At 40.8% G+C, this 19,117-nt stretch overlaps 2 protein-coding genes across 5 annotated transcripts in view; one reads left to right on the forward strand and one right to left on the reverse strand.

The window, feature by feature from the left end:
* RHOBTB1 (Rho related BTB domain containing 1) overlaps positions 1-19,117 on the forward strand; it is a 216,825-nt gene that overhangs the window by 68,791 nt on the left and 128,917 nt on the right. For all 4 annotated transcript variants that reach the window (XR_011810330.1, XR_011810327.1, XR_011810328.1 and 1 more), the window contains exons 16-19: positions 2,194-2,429; positions 15,165-15,528; positions 17,146-17,235; positions 18,455-18,563. The gene's annotated coding sequence lies outside the window, so the exon portion shown is untranslated. The remainder of the gene's footprint in view (positions 1-2,193; positions 2,430-15,164; positions 15,529-17,145; positions 17,236-18,454; positions 18,564-19,117) is intronic.
* On the reverse strand, positions 6,325-14,658 carry CDK1 (cyclin dependent kinase 1). The gene is made up of 8 exons (XM_027462471.3): positions 14,502-14,658; positions 14,260-14,309; positions 12,506-12,662; positions 11,275-11,398; positions 10,684-10,854; positions 10,065-10,228; positions 9,796-9,937; positions 6,325-6,671 (listed from the first exon to the last, which is right to left on the reverse strand). Exons 2-8 carry the CDS (start codon positions 14,294-14,296, stop codon positions 6,555-6,557), a joined length of 912 nt encoding a protein of 303 aa, XP_027318272.1. The 5' UTR covers positions 14,297-14,309; positions 14,502-14,658; the 3' UTR covers positions 6,325-6,554.

Genomic DNA, 19,117 nt, shown 5'->3' on the forward strand with positions numbered 1-19,117 from the left:
TTTAGGAGTTCAATTTTAAGTGCAGCAAATACAGCTGCAATCTCACTGAATAGATATCATCTTAAAAGTAGTTTATGACTAGCAGGTATATTTCCTATCCCTTCTGGGCCAATATACATCTCATACCTACGCCATATTTCAACATAAAATGCAAAGGAGCACTTAAGTAGTACATGTTGCAGGACAGAGGAAGGTTTCCTTAGGTAATTAATTAGTCATGCAAATTACCTCCCCTCTCTACAAAGAGAATTATTAGAAAGGAATTATTGTCAAAATAATTTGATACTCTCTCCCTCCTTGAAAAAAAAGTTATATGTAGTCCAAAAAGACTTACCCACAGCAGCGGAGTGCCAAACTATCTTTTTTGAGCACCATAGGAATTAGACCAAACACATACTTGCCAGCTGTCCTGCAGACCTGTCCCATGCAGTGCCTATTCAGCCCCTAGAAGCATGGTATGTCCCTGAGCTGCTCTCCAGATCTAGTTAACAGTAGCTTTAGTCTTCAGTCAGAAACTGGCTTATGCATAAGGGACACTTTCTAATTTTAATTGTTCAGAAGTATCCAGTGTTTTCCTTTATTTTATTAAGTCTTTTTAATCATGAACCTACTTCCTCTTGTCACACACATGATTATTTTCACTTTGGTACTGACTGCACTCGGCATAAAGCAGCAGGCACTGTTCTTGTTTTTCAGCAAATTGAGTGGTGTTTCAGTCAATTCAGCTTTCCCAGTTGCAGTACACGCACTTCTGGTTCCGTTACGATCACTGCAGTTGCTTTAAGAGGTTTTCTTTAGCAAATCAAATTCAGAATAACCCTGTCTCAGTACTGAAAAATTACCGTGAGTTGTAAACATACTTCTATAGCACCTAGGGTTATAATTCCCACCTTTCTGGTACAACTGTGATCCACCTAGTGAAAGATACGGATAGGGATGAGATACCATACTTAGCCGTACAATTTGAGCTGAGTAAGTTGTAGATGGGTGCGTGTGGTTTCCTTTTTATCCTTTAAATCAAATGTTAGTCGTCTGATAGAGCCAACACAGCAAGCTGCAAATAAGTCAGCTGCAGCTTGCTGACCAGGCTCAGTAGTTACATCTGAGCCTTAACCAGACACTGCTTTGTGAATAAGAAGCTAGTTGGCTAAAGCAGAGGACGACCACCTCTGCAATGGGTGCTAAAGACAGCACATGGGTACATTTGGACAAGCAAAGCATAAGGATGATAAATAAAAGCAGTGGCAGCAGTTCCAGCCTCAGCTCTGAGGAACAGCTGCTTTTCCCTCTGCGAGGTGTTTCTTGGTTCCCACTGAGATCTAAGGAGTGTTGTATTCTCCAGCTCCTCCCCAAATTAGAGATTAAGTCTGCCACAATACCTTTAGAAGGGTTCCAACAGGTTTGGATCAGAAAAGAGAAAGTGAGTCTCAAACTGAAAGCTTCTTCCGTTGAAGTAGTATCTAGGAAGCTTCTTATGTGTGCTTACCTCTCTGTCTGTAGCCTTCAGATCACCTTTTTTCTCTAATTCTCTCTACTCCTTGCATTTCTTTTGTCTTACACTCTGAGCCTCCTCCTACTTGCTTTCAAAAACTCCTCTCTCATCCATCACAGTTCCTCCTTCAGATCCCTCCTATTCTTCCTTTCTCCCCTTGTGAGGGGAAAGTCACTACATTGAACCAAACACCTTGAGAAAATTTTGTTCTCCAGACAGATCACTAGACCTCACTCCACCTGGCCCTACTCTGAGATGGTACAAACTAATGCACAGCATTCCAGCCTATGGAAGGGGGCAGTAGTAGGTATTAATCTCCCTGGAGTTGCCTTTATCTTTAATCCTTCATACAATTTATTGTATCTCCTACCATACTAAACTACTGGGCAGAGAGTATGATTTATAATACAATACACAGCCAACAGGTTTTAATAATAAGAGCCTGTGTAAGAAAATTAAATAGATGTTTGCATTTTCAAAAGCAAACATGGTTCGAGAAGTAGTTGATGTATGATAAGGGAAAATATTTAGGACAAGAAAATAAGCAAGGAAGAAGGATACCAGATTTATGATCAAGTTGCTAAGGATTGTGAAGAGATAAAGAATGTGGATAAAAGGAAAATGCATGAACAGATGAGTTCTGCATGTTTGCTAACAGCAATTTCAAGAACAGATACTTAGTGACACTGATCCATTTCCAGGTGCTGTAAAGGTTCATAAACAGTGATAGGAAAATACCCACAAGACAACAAATCACTGGAAGAGAGCAGCATACAAATGAAGCATTGTTTGAAACAAGTCTGTGGCAGAGAACGCTTAACCTGCTATAATTAAAGATGATGGATTTGTAGAACACCACAGCATAAACGTATTGCTAGGAAAACTGACCCAGGAAGGACACCACCTGACCCTGACATCTACACCAGCACGTGAAAAGGTATAGGTTTCTCTTTACATCAGCTTTACTGTAGCTTCCCTGTTCAAGGGATTTAGAAAGTGAAGTTTTTCCTGTTTTCTTTGTTCATTACAGAACCTCTGTTTTTAAGAGTCAGTTATTTCCAAAGGGCAGATAGTATATCATATCCTCACTAAAATGAATTATGTCCAACTAAAGTAAAAGCAGCTGAGCTCAGTCTGCAAGTATCCAGTAGTAGGTTGGCTATTTTGGAAAGTACAAACCCTACTAGCACTTGGAACTTTGTTTTTTAAAATCAAAAGCCTAATTTGATCCCATACCAAATTTCAGTCTTGTATACCCCAACTTTTTGTTCCACACTACTTTTGAATGGGATGGAAGACTAATTAAACAAAGATTTAAATATTATTCCCTGATGGGATTTGCCTGTACCCAAGTAGAAAACATTATTGACCGCTGCCATAATACTGATGTAACATTATGGAACTTTATTTCAGCCAAGACCAGACCACTTTTAAATAGTCTCCCCACATACACACACCTCAGTTCTCACATTAAAAATGATATTGCAAACCTGTGGGTCTTTAACAGGTGTTCTGTCACTATATAAGCTGTTAAAGGCAACTTTAAATTCAACAGTTACACTGCCTGCTAGTAAGAATAGCAATTTGGTATTTCATAACTTAATTACTAAGCAACTTAGTCCTAAGTCCACTGCGCATTCAGTGGGGAAGCAAACAATACATCACCTCCAAGTCGCTTCAGGAAAGGTAGAGAACGATTACCTTAAAATAGAGAACATTATCTGCACCTATGAGAAATATGCTGGGTATTGCTTGCTGGGCCCATATCCAGCTGTTAGTTTAGTACAATTCAATTGTCTAAATACCCTAATAAAAGATTATGAACCAGTGAATCCCTGCCAAGCACTACGATGGCCTCAACTGAAGGACAAAAGTAATGTACTGTAGCAATACAGTTCTCCCAATTCGCAGTCAAAGCACTATCAATAAATAGGGCTGCCAATTATTATCCGCATAATAATAGCAAAGTGCCTCCTGTTTTCACCAGCATAAAGAGTCAGTTCAGATGGCTGAAATTTCAGCATCACAAGCCTTTCACATACTAGATCTGGACGGCAGGACAGTTACGCAGTATGGATTTGTTTTTAATGCAAATTATTCACATCACTGAAATGCGTACTGTATTTCAGAACAGAGCTACTAAAATGAGTTATGTCATTGGGTATGATACCACCATATCTGACCTCAGACAGGTAGATGGCATTTCGCTCATTTCCCTGTCCTGTTTGCTAGGAATACTAAAATAGCTACCACTGCAGCTCTGAAGGAACGGTTACACCACCAGTCATAACAGTACCTGGGTACACAAAATTTGCCGGCTCATAGCTTTTTTAAACAGTAATATTTTAGTATTGACGTCTTCTTGTTAGGATAGGCCAAAGCATTCACTGTACCACACAAAACTGAGATAGACACCTGTACTTACATGACAGAAATAAGGCTTTGTCAGTATTGCAAACAACAAAATCTGAATTTGCCTAAAGTCTTCCTCTCAGCACATAAAGAACTTCAAATCTGTCCACTACAAAGAGACAAATTAAATATTAAGACCCCAAATAATTGTTTAAAGAGATTAACTTCTGATTCTCAGAGCAGTTGCTTGCTAGAGTGTTAATTTTCTATAGGTTCGCCCTTATTTTTCTGTTCTGGTGTAACCGTTTAGCACCAGCAATGCTATCCCTTAGCCTGTACGCTCAAATCACTCAAAAGCAGACAAATGAGACTCCTAGCATAATTTGCCTTACACCCTACCTCTGATGTTAATAGAAGTGAACCAGCCATCTTCTTCCCATCTACCTTCAATTAAGAGGTAACCTTCCATAAAAGCAGTTTCAAAAAAAGCCTCTCCTTTTTGACTTGTCTACTGCTAAATGATTCCATTGATGTGACAGCGTCCTGGTTTCAGTTAGAGTTAATTTTCTTCCTAGTAGCTGGTGGAATGCTGTGTTTTGGCTTAGGATGAGAAGAGTGCTGATAACACCCCGATGCTTTAATTGTTGCAGAGCAGTGCTTATACTAAGCCAAGGACATCTCAGCTTCTTGCTCTATCCTGCCAATGGGCAGGCTGGGGATGCAGCAAGAGCTGGGAGGGGACAGACCCAGGACAGGTGACCCAAACTAGCCAAAGGGGTATTCCATACCATCTGATGTCATGCTAAACAATATATAGGGGTGGCTAGCCAGGGGAAGGGGGCCAGACTGCTCGGGGTTAGGCTGGGCATCGGTCAGCAGGTGGTGAGCAATTGCATTGTGCATCACTTGTTTGTACACATTATTAGTAGTAGTACTATTATCATCATAGTATTATTATTTTCCTGTCTTATTAAACTGTCTTTATCTCAACTAACAGGCTTCACTTTCCATTTCTCTCCCCCATCCCAGAGAGGGTGAGCGAACGGCTGTGTGGTGTTTAGCTGCCAGCCAGGTTAAACCACGACAGACACTATCCACATACCTCTAGAAGGGATATTAAGAACCATCCAGCAGAACAATGCTGATCCCCCAGCTGGTATTTACATCTAACAGTGCAACTTGTTGACAAAAACTAGGTCTAAAACTAATACTTTCAGCTACTCATAGACAATAATAAACAGCCAAGTGACAGGATGTTATCTCCACTGCTTTCGTTTTAAAGTCTCATTCCTCAGTATCTGTAGGAAAGACTTCCTAACTTCGCTATTCTTGAAGTCTGTATTATTCCTTTCACATGCCTGATTTAGAAACTTAAACACCTTCATTATTATTCCACACTTTGCTGCAAGCTTTGGCCCTAAACCAGAAAGTATAAGAGCTCCATGGTGCTTAGACCCAATAAAAATTGACAGATGTGAAGTCCTACAGCTAGAGGGTACAGCAGCTAAACACTGTAGGTGGAAGCCTGCAGTTGAGTCTATCAACCTATTTTAATGTAAATAATTTTTAATCTTGTAGTCATAAGAGCTCTTTCCATTGCTTTTTTTCTTTTAATCTGGCATCCTGTCCCTATCGATGCACACAAAAGCCAAGAATAGAGGTAGCAATTGCAAATGTAATCACGTACAATCATTTATTAGTATATAGCTTCGTGAATTTTGTCTGAAGATTTTATAATAGTCTCACTTGTATAGTTAAATGCTGGGGAGCTTTAGATTGCTCCTGTTTTAATAATGGAAGAGTCTGTAGACATGTAGCATCCCAAAATTACGATTACAATTCACACAGCAGCCTTGTTAAATCAACATTTACTTGAATATTCCTATATGAAGATATTAGCTTTTCAAGTATAATCCAGAAGGCTCTGCCTTTAATAAGAATCTGATGAGAACTGCCTTACTACTAGCAGTTGAGAAGGGGCCCTGTTAATCAGTTACTAATCAGTTACACATTGGTATATAGACACTGTCCCTGTAAAAGTTAAGATCACACACCTTACCTGTTCCAAGTGTTGAACTATGCTAGTTCACAAATTAACACGCAACATCTAGGTAAATCCTTGGGCCTTCAAGGTAACGGAAAAGTGCACACAGCAAAGATTTTCCGAATACCTTCAGAAAAGCAAAACCTAGAATGAGTTTGGCCATCTACTTCGCTTAAGTAGTAATCTGCAATTCTTCAGCTCAAAATACCTCATTTTACATGTCATTTGGCACATTCAGTATAACGTCAGTCCTAAATTTCACTTGTGCATGACAATGAAACAGCTTGATCTTCAGAAGAACTGTATCAAAACCAGAAATTTAATAGTTTTAATTACCTGCTTTCAAAGACAAGCAGTACCTTACCAGCACATTCTGAAGAAGACTGTTCTTTTGTAGAGCACCTATAGTCAGTCTAGAAAGAAGTTGAGTCCTTCGCTGGATTTAAACCTTTATTTATAGAAAGTTCACTGCATAATAGCAGTGATATTTGCACTGTATTTGAACTCAGCACTAATAGGTTAATATTTATATTTAGGTAACACTTAAACTGAAACAAACTAAACAGCCACAGTTTTAGAGCAGACAGACGGACATAAGAGTTACAGACAGACTTAATAGCAGAAGTGATCACAATTATTTCACTCTGGTTGATTTAGTCCAAAGGTTTAGAATTTCTTAATCAGATTAGCAGGAAGGGTAGATTTATCCAAGTCATCGAAGTATGGATGGTTCAAGGCCATTTTGCCAGAAATTCTTTTCGCAGGATCATAAATTAACATTTTCTGGAAAAAAAAAAATGAAAAGAAACACTTACTCCCTCATGAAATGTATACTGAAATCATGTTAAGTAGGTAATTATTTAACCACAGTAATAATCTGGTAACCATAGAAACATGTTTTTTCTTGTGTTCCACAATTTCTCAAGGAAGTAGATGTCATTCCCACCTACGAGTCAGAACAGTATTAATACATAACAGAAAGTGAAGAAACATTTATCTTCATATTCAATAACCCCATATTCAATAAGCCCATGCCTGCATCATGGGGGTAACATATGCACTGTACTAAATGTGGAACCAGGCATCAAACAGCAGTAATTGTTATTAGCATCAGCTTCTCAATTAAGTTAATAATTTTAGTCTGTTAAAGCCCAAAATGCTTAAATGGGCTTTTAATGCACAAGTGGTCCTACACTTGTTCTGTTATACTGATATATAAGAAGTTGTTGTGAAATTGCTTCCCTTCAGTTTGGTGCAACTGTTTACAGTTAAAATACATAGTAGATTTGTTCAGCTACAAGGTCCACTTAGGACACAAGTACACCTGCACACGTAAAGCAGGTAGAACTGATTTAAGTTCTAAAACAGTTTTAAGACCTGGATTTATTTTCAGTAAGTTAATTCATTCAGCTGAAGAACTCAATGATAAAGTTGATGGGAAAAAATAGTGGATGCCATAGCCACTGAAATACTCCCAGGACTTCCTAAAAAAGGCAAGAGAGTTGCAGATGCTTCTTTAAACTGCTAGCAAAACAATTTTTATCATGCAGTCAGGTCCAAGAGAGGAAAGGTAGGAAGCTACTTCATTTGACTGAGAAGCCACATGCTTGCATGTAGATAAAGTTAAGCTAGACTAACATGCTGCAGCCTTCTTTCCAAGCCTCATAGGTTACACAGCCCTGAGAGGCCCCCTTAAGTTTTCCCAAGTCTGGTAGAAAGCTCCTAAATGCTAAAAACTTATTTAAAACCAGCAAAACCCTCGCAGTCTTTTCCATTTTACTTGTTTTTACTAAAGGAAAATATATTTCATATTCAAATAATCAGTATCCCACCAGTTGCTTTTCCTCACCTCCACAACTAATTTATACTTTAGAAAAAAAACAGTATTACTCTGCCCTGTAGTCCACCTTGACATTAAATTATCCTTGGACTTTATCTGACAGGGAGTTTGCCATCCAGGTTGATTTAAACTATGGAATTTGCATTTACGTTCTCAGGGCTTCTGCCAAATGCAATACTGCTTCTAGATTTAGCTATCTGCCCACGTCTAAGTCAAGCAACACAGTTCCCTATAGCTATGCCCCATAAGACGAGTATCCTATAGCTAATACTAATACCAAAGATATCACAAAAAGGGGCACATTTCCCTAAAAAAAAAAAAAAAAAAAAAAAAAGAAGGGATGCTTCTATATCAAGACTTCAGCACTTCAGCTGATAGCTTAAGTGACCATTTCTTTTCTGAGCAATCTGATCTGACAGACGAAAGCTTTTGATGACTGCCATTAATTGCTTAGAAATGCTAGCCACAGAAGTTATTTAACTCATGAATGTCTTAAGCTTACAACCTCACTCAAGCTAATGGTCTTAACACAGAAATTGTGCAACCCCTTTTCAAAACTAGCTATTTTACTTGTTTCCAACTGCAAGTCTGTAGAAGTGAATGTTTTCATTGATATAACCTGTGCTTGTACTCTAGCATGAGCTATTCATTTTTGTTGCCTTCAAAACTACGTTCCTGCTTCAGGCTTAAGTGTCACAGGAAACTTAAACGGATTCCAGATGCACAATAATGCAACCATGTCATTGTTACCAAGGCATTAATGAAAAGCTAAATTTTTAATATTAATTTAAGGCAAAACTATAGAAGATTTAGCAGAATTTAATATACTTTGAGATTAACCTAGTGTTAACATCATTTGATTAATTCTTTTTTGTCTGTGTCAAATATCCCAAAATACAATCACAGAAGCAATTTTGTTTCAAACTGATATAATAGTGATACTGTCAGTGCATACAAAGGAATTATTTCCAACTTCAGTCAGTTATTTCTGTACAATGTCACTATCAGCTTCAGAGAGCGGTCCAAAACAACTGTGTGTTTAACTAATGTTCAGTTTGCCAGCCTGAACCATGGCTCTGTTCTCACAAAGAACAAGTGAGAAGCTGTAGTCATGCTGTACAGCATTCCCCTTGTAGCAAGCTAATTCGGATGTTTTGACTTATCTTAAGATGCACAGAACACCCCCACCATATGCAAACCTGGGTTGCGCAAATGTAGCTTTAGGAGATACAAACAACAAGTTACCAAGGTACATTCGTCTGCTTAGGTGCATGTAAGCACACCTAAGAAGTGACCTGGATTACTCCGCAGCATCAGCCCATGAGCTGGAAGAGCACTAAACAGAAAGGTTTGATTGAAGAACTTGTCAAGTAAAAGTGTAGCTATGGTAGTTTAACTACATAGCCATTAAACTATAAAGTAGCCACAAAATACACCAGTTGAGTTAACCTGTCACAGCTAAAATTTCTAGCTTGATATTGAAAGGCAATTTACAGACACTACAGACTGATGTGAACTTGGTCTCTTGATTTCACAGCTGATCAATAAATCCAGCTGTTTCCATCTCTAGTCAATTAAGACCACCAGGAAAGATGAGTGAAGTTGAGTCAGCTGCAATTAATCCACATGCTACCACAAAGGAAAAATATTCCCAACTAGATGAGCAGTCATACAACCACATCACAATTACAGCTGGCACCAAGAGGGTGACAGCTACAGTTTGGGGGCAGGAGCTTTCACTTAGATCTGATGTTTGTAGAACTCCATCTTCACTTTCAAGTTGCATCTGGCTTATCAGTATAAAACAAGCTAGGGGGCAAAACAGCTTAATGAAAAGAAAGTTATAGTCTTGTAGTCCTGATCAAGTTTGCTATTATGGAAAACCAAGTCAATTTCACATCAGGTATCAGGTTTGGGAGAATGACTGCCTGTACAACTGCAGATAGCATTTGAAGATCTCCGTAATCTCCATTCTATCAAGACTGACGATTATGGCTGCAGATATTCTAGAGTATTTGAAACTACCTGCTCAGTTCTCTTACAAGTGGTTTAAGACAGGCTACTTACAGACAGCAGATCAAGTCCATTTTCATCTAAGTTTTTGACCTGTGTTTCCAGGCCACCAGGTTTCCATTTGGGGAACGTGTTCTTGTAGTCTTGCAGGGATTCCACATCAGGCCATACTTCATTGTTGGGTGTCCCTAAAGCTCTGTGCAAGGACAAGCAAAATACTGATCAGTCTAGTCTGAAAACTGCATGCACTATTATGATTTTATTAAGTGCACAGCAGTCTTGTGCAATGCAGCACAAGCAAGGAAAGGTCCAGCCTGACATACCTGAAGATTCTGAAGAGCTGGTCAATCTCCGAGTCCCCATGGAAAAGTGGCTTTTTAGTTGCCAGCTCAGCAAATATGGTACCTATGCTCCATATATCTACGGGAGTAGAGTAACGTGCAGATCCTAGCAATACCTCTGGAGACCTGTACCACAGTGTCACTACCTGTTGAACATGGACATTTTTAAAAAGGTTACAGAATTAGGTCCTCTAATCAACTGTAAGCACAATGACTCATTATTAAGGAGCATTTACAGTTTTTTAGTTAAAATAATTGCCAGTGCAATGTTTCAGTGAAAATGTTTGTAAGTGATGTTTGAAGCAAATAAGGGTAACAAACCCTATGAAAACAGTTGCCTAAAATCCAGAAAGAGTGGGAAGTATACACAGCCACTCTGGCCCATCTGATTTACTGTCAAAATATCAGTGGAATTCTTAAGATGCATTAGCATTTCAGAGTAAAACACAGTCAGAGAGCTGTAAAGCTATCAGGTAAAACATAATACAGTCATTTTATAACAACTGTAAAAGCTCCACAACTCTATTTTCAGCTGTTTCGTAGTCGTAACCAGGAAGCTAGTAAGCATTGTCCAAATCACCAAAAGGATGTTCCAACTTACTTCATGAGTGTATACCCGCACTGGAATTCCAAAGGCTCGAGCTAATCCAAAGTCTGCCAGTTTAATCACTCCCTTGTCATCTATTAGAAGATTCTGAGGCTTTAGGTCTCTGTGCAGAACTCGTCTTGAATGGCAGAAGACAATACCTTGCAAGATTTGATACAGGTAACTCTGTAGACAGGATGAAGTGGGGAAAAAAAAAGAAAACAATAACCTTCACTGCAAGTTCATGGTTCTGCAATATCAAGCTGTTTCCTTTCGTCAGGTCTCCCCACAGGAATAAGAAAAGAGATCCAAAAAGGACAGAAAAGAGATCCCACAGGACAGAAGGAGATCCAAAGCATTGCAGATATTGAGTTAATATCAATCTTAAAACCACAAAAATTAAGTGTTTACTTTACTTTAAGCCAGTTTAATTCCATAATTGAAAGAATGAAGCTGCATTTGAGAACAGAATTCTTTTTTAAAAGATTCTATTATCCACACCTGCTTCTTTAACCTTTCATTCCTCCTCAAGGAGTTAAGAATCAGGCTTATAGCTTTGTAGGTCCATCTTCTTTAACTTATATATTAAATAATTATCCTCATTACCTTAACACGTGAACGATCCAAATACTGTCCAGATGGAATAGTATCCAAGTATTTCTTAAGATCCATCGAAAGGAATTCAAAAATGAGGTAAAGTCTTGAATCCTGCATAAGAACATCCTGAAGACTGAAAATTGAGTAGAACAGTCAACTCCATTGCAAAGTGCACAGACACATCGTTACATTTCCCCTCTCAACAGGGACACAAGCTGACATTTCTAGGTTCCTCGTATGAAAATCTTACAAAGCTTTCAGTCTTCAAATATTAACAGACTTAGCGAGTTGCACTGTTGTTTGGAAAAATCAAGTACATCTGAAACATTGTCAAACAGCCTACATGTCTCCTCTTAAACTTATGTTCCCTCATGCCTCATGGGAAGACTAAGGAAAAAAATGCAGTTTCTTTTTAAAAAGATGTGGGGTTTTTGAGTCTATGCTTAAATTCAAAGCTGGCTTACTACAGCAGCACCTGAACTACTAGAAGAGTTTAAGGGCTCGACATTAGAATAGGAACCTACTAGGTGCAGGAGGATTTGTGCAGGTTTAAGTGCACCTCCTCCACCCTTAATAGGTTATAAGAATTCCTAGATGCATGTATACATATATTGAGACACTACCTGGCTGGAATGTGGCCAGTTTAAAGTCACATTAAATCTAAGGTATTTTGCTGCATTAAAGAGCAAGTAAATCTTATGTGGGGAATACAATAGCTATGACCAATTCTTCAAATCAGGTAGCCACCGATGGAAACTTCAGGCGTACTTCAGATATGCCTGCTATGTCAGCGTGATAATACAATGCCTAACGCTCTGCTACAAAACAGCAGGGAAGTGATTGATAACAGAGGCTCAGCTCACATACGGACACCTAGGTCAGATGATTTGTTCCAAGATAGCAAATAACCTTCTGAGACTGGCTAAAGAAATAGCTTTAAACAGTTTTCATGAAGTACGCTGTCTCCATTCTAACAATAACCATTCTGAAGATAATTAACATAAATTACAAAAGTCAATGAAGATTTGATCGATTCTTAGGGTGGAAAGGGGCAGCAGAAGAAAGTCTTAATTAAAAACTGGCATAAACACAGAATTCGGTACTATAGTATAATATAGTGTCTGCTTCACAGCAAATAGCCAAAAAGACTAACTCTCACTTTGTGGGAACAGTGGAAAAATCATTTCTTATCTGAAGAGAGCCTTGCAAAGAATTTAGCTAAATACCAGTATCCACATACCAGACTATATTGGGATGTTGCAGCTCTTTTAATAAGGAAATTTCTCGGATAGCAGTACTTGGAACACCTTCCTCCTCATTTTCTAGACGTATTTTCTTCATTGCAACCACTTGGCCTGTGATTTTGTGCCGACCTTTATATACCACGCCATAGGTACCTGAAAAAACAAGCAGTAAAATACATGTAGGAAATCCCAGTTTCAGGTGCAGAAAAAACAGCGCAAATACGAATTGATAATATAGGCAAGAGTCCCTGCAACCAAGTATTTTTTGCTCAGTTATTCAGCTTGATTACAAGCTATTACTTTGCTTTTGTATTGTAACCATGTAATAGGTGCTTACTTAAAGCAAGCCATGCACAAACAGTATTATTTGTTAGGACAAGGCACTTAGCGCAGGTATAATATCTGGAGATGTAGTTGTAAAATTAGTTATCAGTCAGATTTGGGGTCAATTAATTTCCAGACAGGATCACTGTACCTCCTTATGCCCAGGGGATTAAAGCCAGTTGTGTTTTTGATATCATATTGAGAGGTTAAAGGTTTAGCTGCCAAAAACGTAACAGTGCTCCCTCTGCAAAGATCTATCCACCCATTGGCCAGATCTGCAGTAATACCTCTAGCACAAACCTCAGTGCAGGGGAGAGGGTAGGGCTGGAGGTCTCAGCAGGAGCTAAAATTGGAACCAGTGGTAAATCTCAAATCAAAAACTTCAGTTATCATTCATCACTAAAGTAGAACCCTCAAACCAAGGCAGCTTAAGTATCCTCTTTTTACCCTTCTTGAAGCATGAATTCCTCAGGTAAGCTCAAACTGGTTTCTTTCAGGAAGAAAGATTCACACACAAGGCTTCGGTTACAAAGCACCTTGTAAGCACTTAGCCTGTGTTTTGCAATTCATTTAGAGGCTTCTCAAAACAATATGCTGCAAACTCAAGCATAGATAAGGCTAAAGTATTAAATAGACATTAACTCCTACATTTAACAAGGGACAGGTTTGTAGTGAACAGGAGGTTGTGACTAGTGTCTGCATCGAAGCAATCTTTTACAGTACAGTGTAAGTAGTAAATTGACATATTTATTTAAAGTTCACTTCTGCACAGAAGTTTATGATGTAGCCTTTCCCTGGACAGGTGCAGTGGCAGGACATAATCCCAGCAAAGCCACTCAAAGCACCACTCCTTACCAGCAGCTCCAAACAAAAGCACGCCACACAGAGCCATTTCAGGAGCAACCTGAGCAGCTTCCCAAACCCAAAAGCTGCTTTCAAGCCTCAGAGTGTAACGTTATAACACGAGCCACTGCAGAAGGTAGCTGCCTCTCAGCACTGACCAACTGCTTCAAGCAGACCGTGCCGCCTTCAGAAGGGCAGTCTGAGGGCACTTACACACAGGTAGCTACTTCAGGCACCCCTCGCTGGGGCGTAACCCGGCCGGCAGCTCAGCACCACGCACCCCGTGGTAAGGAATGCCCCTCTGGCCAGCTGGGGTCAGCTGCGCTGCGCCTGTCCCCAGCAGCTCCCGCTGCACCCCCAGCCTGCTGGCAGGGCAGAGCCAGAGGCTAGGAAGCGCTTGGCTTGGGCTGTTTTGACATCGCTCTCACCCTAAATCCCAAACCAGTTGCTAGGAGGGAAATTAACTCTAAAGCCAGGCCCCCCGCGGGCTCGCTGTGCAGTTTCGCTGCATTTCAGCAGCTCCCCGCAGCCCGAGCGCGGCACGCGGCGCGGCAGCAGGAGGCTGGCGGCTCCCCGCACCCACCTTCCCCGATCTTCTCGATCTTGGTGTAGTCGTCCATCGCTCGGCCGTGCCTGCAACGGGAGACAGAAGGGAACGCGCGTCAGCAGCCGGCTCCTCGGCACGGCCCGGCCCGAGCGCCGCCCGGTAACCGCTGCCGGCACCCAGCGGGAAGCGCGGCGGGGCCGGGCGGGCCGGCGGCAGCGAGGGGGAGCCGAGGGGGGGCCCGGCCGTTGCCACCACCGTTACCGCAGCGCGGCGCCCACCTGAGGTGCCGCCGGGTGCCGCCGCGCTGCGCTCCGGGCCCAGCCGGGTTTCCTTCGCCTGGCGCGCGGCGGGCGCGGCGGATTCGAAATGGCCGCGCGGCGCCGCCGCCCCTCCCGCCAATGGCGCGGCGCCGGGACGATTCAAAGCGGCCAATCAGCGCCCGCCGCCGCCGCGGCGCCAAACCCAGCCCGAAAGGCGGCTTCTGCCTTCTCCGGGGAAGCGGCGCGGCCGGGCGCGTCAAACGCGCCGTGCGCCCGGCGTCCGCTTGGTTCGCGGCCGGGCTCGCGGGGAAGACGGGCGGGCGGGCGGGCGGGCGGGCGGTTTTACCCCTCAGCAGCGTCGGGGCGACGGCGCCGCCCCCAGCCCGGTGCCGGGGGCGCAGGGGGGTCCCCGGGCGGCAGCAAAGCGGCGTGACGCGGCCTGGCAGCAGCCGGGGCACGTCTGGGGACAGGAAAGCCCCCAGAGCCGCTCCTGCCCTCAGGCCCACTAGTGCCCGTGTTAGCGCAGCAGCCCCACGGAGCGCTTCTAAAAAAAAAATCAGTAAAAACCACCTGTGAACAAGGTGGTTCCAAACCCTGCAAAATTGTGTTGCTTAGAAACTTCAATGTAAAATAGAATCGGAAAGTAAATGTATTTCTGTCTTTCTCGGTCTATCCCTACAGGATAATTTGACTTTGCTGACCTGCTCCAGCCCCTATTTTTCACCTACACCAGCAGTACTGGGCTAACACCCCTTTGGAAACCTACAGTCTCTGCAGTAGTGAGACACAAGCACTGTTCCACATTACGTTAACTGTTTTTAATTACTTTTCTGCAATGGTTAACAGAATCCTTGAAAGACAGCTGATCTCAAAAAAACAAAACAACAACAACAACAAAACACTACGCGTCTTCTCCTGTGAAAGCATATCTTTCAGACAGTGATTCCAGCAGGCAGAAGTATTTACTGTGCACTTCCTTCTGTTCTTCCCTAGCCCATGGCAAAAGCAAGATGCAGCTCATCCAACTCCTCCCCCTCCAACATCCGTAAGTTTCAGGGATAAAAATCCTCCACCTTCCCCTCTCTCCCTGGGAATTTTTGCTGCTGAGAAGCACACAGCACGCATGCTCTCTGGTTTCTGTTTACCCTGTAGTTTGTGTTCCCAGCACTTGCTGGAGATTTACCTGCATAGAACAAAGCTCTCATCTCCAAGAAATCCCAGGCAGAGCTACAGCCTCACATCTGGTGGGAAAAGAGTCCAACATGCTCTGCATTACACAGCCACAGAGAAACTCCTATGAGCGTAACAAACCCAACACATCCAGCACAGACTGACTGCACAGCTCAAAGTGTATGTGACACGTCCCTCAGGCCTGACTTTGTGCACTGACAGTGCAGCCAGCCTTGGGAGGGGGCTACTTTGTATATCCAGCACAAGTCACAGCTGCTGCTGCTACTGACTCAGCTGGACTAATCCTGGCCCAGAAATCTTAGAAAGGTGGCCAAAGTCCACCTTTTCTTTCAGATAAAGAAAAAACATATCCGGGAAATCCCAGACATATGGTAACCTTAGTTAACTTTATTGTTTTTTTGTTTGTTTGTTTGTTTGTTTCTTATCAGTGTCGTAAAAACTTAATACGATAAAATGTTATATTAAAATACAGTTACTTATATAGAAAATCTGTCTGAAAGTACTGAATATACTGAGCTAAGTTTTAATAAAAGTGGCATTTTTGCTTCCATTTTTAACCAACTTTAAAAAGTCATACGTTTCTCAGTCACGTTCATACAGTCATTTCTGGTAGACTTGTAATGTTTACTCTGAGTACTCAATGAATTTTCAGAATCAGAAAATGTTCCTTTTTCCATATATTCAATTTTTTCATTAATTTAGAGTGGGCAAGACTAGGAAGCATCAGAAGGAAGGCTGCCGTAAGGAGAAAAGCTATCTTTTAAATAGCAACATCAGCCTTCAGAGTTGCTCCTCATGGCAAACAGCTCCCACAACCTTGTGTCTTTTTTCTCCTCAGCTGGTACCTAGGATGACAAGTTTGGGCTTTTCTGATATCTTTGTATGACATGCTTAAGGAAAAAAGGAAAAGCCAAGGGTGTGAATGGCTTTGAGATCAGTATCAGTCTGATTGCTGCCCCTGCCTTATCTGTTATTGTGATACTGCCTCAATGCATAAATTGTGCTGGCTTAATCACAAGTTAATCAGCTCAGGGAAATTATTTTGCTGTGCTCCCCACATTCAGTGAGCTAGCAGCTCTGTACCAACACCTCACAACAGCATGCATGGACAATGCCATTGTGTGGGATGATTTCCTTCAAAGACAGAGGAGGTTGCTTTGCCCTTAACATATGCTAAGAGTGCTTAGTGGCTGTGACAGTATTGACCCAAAGCAGCTTACACCAATTTATGCTTGACCCTCCCTCAGCCCAGCACACCACATAGCTTTGCTTCCAGTGATACAGGTGCTACGTGCTCCACAGCCACACTCCGTACTCACTTGCTTTCTGTATAAAAATTCTAGCTAGCTTCTTACAAGGCAAAGTAAATTAGTGCCATGACAGGTCTATACTTAAATTTGCCAAGTATCAGTTCAACAGTTCTGCTTACCTTGTGTTTTCCTCCCTCCCTCTGTTGTCTGGTTATCTTTAGGATATAAAACATCTCCTTTCTGACTGGATAGCGCTTATCTCATTCTGATTATTTCTTTGGACATGACAACACTGATACTGCTTGATAGAAGTGAGTACAACTGGTACAACTACATTTGTATTTGCTTTTGTGTTTGAAGAGAGTTACTGTTCTATTTGAAGGAATAGTACTGAGCCTGGTGAGTCATGAATGGACACAAGTACATTTTGGAATTTCTAAGCGTTCTCTAGGATTCCCATTTAAAGCAAAACATGGGATGAAAAGCAAAACTGAGGAAAAACACAAAGACATCTAGTTCTGCCTCGACAATATAATATCAATGTTTTATTTACATAAATGGGCAAAGGGCACATATACTGAAACCTCTTCTGCATTCAAAACTTCTACTTGCTTGAACTGAAATGCCATTTGTGCAAGGAAGATAGGATCAGACAATGCCAATCTCAGATTATGGTATTACAGTTGTATTCACGGCTAAGAAACCAATGTAATACTCTGAACAACTCCTATTCTGAGCAAAGGGCAGCTGTGAGAGTCAGTATAGTCTTGTCTTTCATATAGTAGTTATAGTCTCCTCAGCAAGAACATTATTGTAAAGAAGAGAGCGTATTCTGTCTTTTACATAATGATGGGATTAAAAAAAAAAGTGGACTTATTTGTGAATAATAATTAGGGTATTTAAAATAAATTGTGTTCACTGTAGTCAAAAGCACATAAACACGAACATTGACTGTCTTCTTTTAACATTTATTTAAAAGAAGATTATTTTGTTAGTATAACAAAGCAAAAGTAAAGTAGGAGTTATTTAGTAGCATTTAGGAAAGCAAGATAATATTAGAGGGGTGATACCTCTTTAACACATAGCTTAGATTATTAATTTATCCCATTAAAAGTCTCTTGTTTTGCAGGACAATTCCCACTACCAAGACACATGGAGAACAACTCTGTTGCTCATTTCCTGTGTTAGCATTTTGACAAAAAAAAAAAATAAAAAATAAATAAATGTCCTTCCAAGTAATGATTGAAAATAGAGCAAAAGCACAGAAGCAACTAAGAAAAAAAATTACCATCTCCTTAAAGCATGAATATAAATATTTAAAATGCATTTGAAGTACTTGAGCAGTTTCAAACAAATTTCAATATAATTTTTATAGCATGGTACATAGCATACACTAAAATACTTTACCTAAAGTGTTGCTGTGATTGCAGTAATGGAAATATCAAAACCAATATGTCTACCTCAAATAATGAAGTTGTATATAGAAAGATATTTCAGTTTAGTGCTTATTCATATGTTTGTGTTTTCTAGGAGAAAACCTTAACTGAATCTGAAGTCATTGAAGTTTTGTCTTGAGCTTTTACAAAATCATGCATTAACTTCAGTCATGGATAACAGGCGTACAGCTAGCACCGAGAAGGTAAATCAGCATAGCACATCTGGGTGTAGCAGGATCAATAAGTATAATTTTCATGGCACAGAAAGAAGAGTGAGGAGTTTAGAAAAGCTCCTGAAAACAAGTGTGCGGAGAGCACAGCGCGTGGGGAGTTTGTGGGAGCAAACAAAAGAACACGAAGAGTACCTGATAAGTGCATTGAGGTTAGGCTCCAAAAGCTAAAATACATGCAATCCCTGGATGTAAATTTTAATACATTATGTCAGTCCTGCCTTGGCCAAGTTCTTATCCCATAGTAGGAAACGCTTCATTACCACCAAAACTCTTCCTTTAGAGTGGAAATGTAGCTGGGTGGATACAAACCTCTGGAGTAATACCTACAAATATCCAACTTAAATTTTGTTTTAATAAGTTTAATTAGAAGAGAAAGATGAACAGGGTACATGTACCAAGCCAAAGAAAACAAAACAAAAAAGCATTTTTTTCTTTAAAATCTTCAGGCAAAAATCCAGGAAGCTACTAAAGCCATTAGCAAGATTCCCATTAGCTTCAGTTGAGAAAAACTTTCACTCCTAATG

The sequence above is a fragment of the Anas platyrhynchos genome, chromosome 6, assembly GCF_047663525.1.
Source record: "Anas platyrhynchos isolate ZD024472 breed Pekin duck chromosome 6, IASCAAS_PekinDuck_T2T, whole genome shotgun sequence".
In the NCBI taxonomy this organism is placed as follows: Eukaryota; Metazoa; Chordata; class Aves; order Anseriformes; family Anatidae; genus Anas; species Anas platyrhynchos.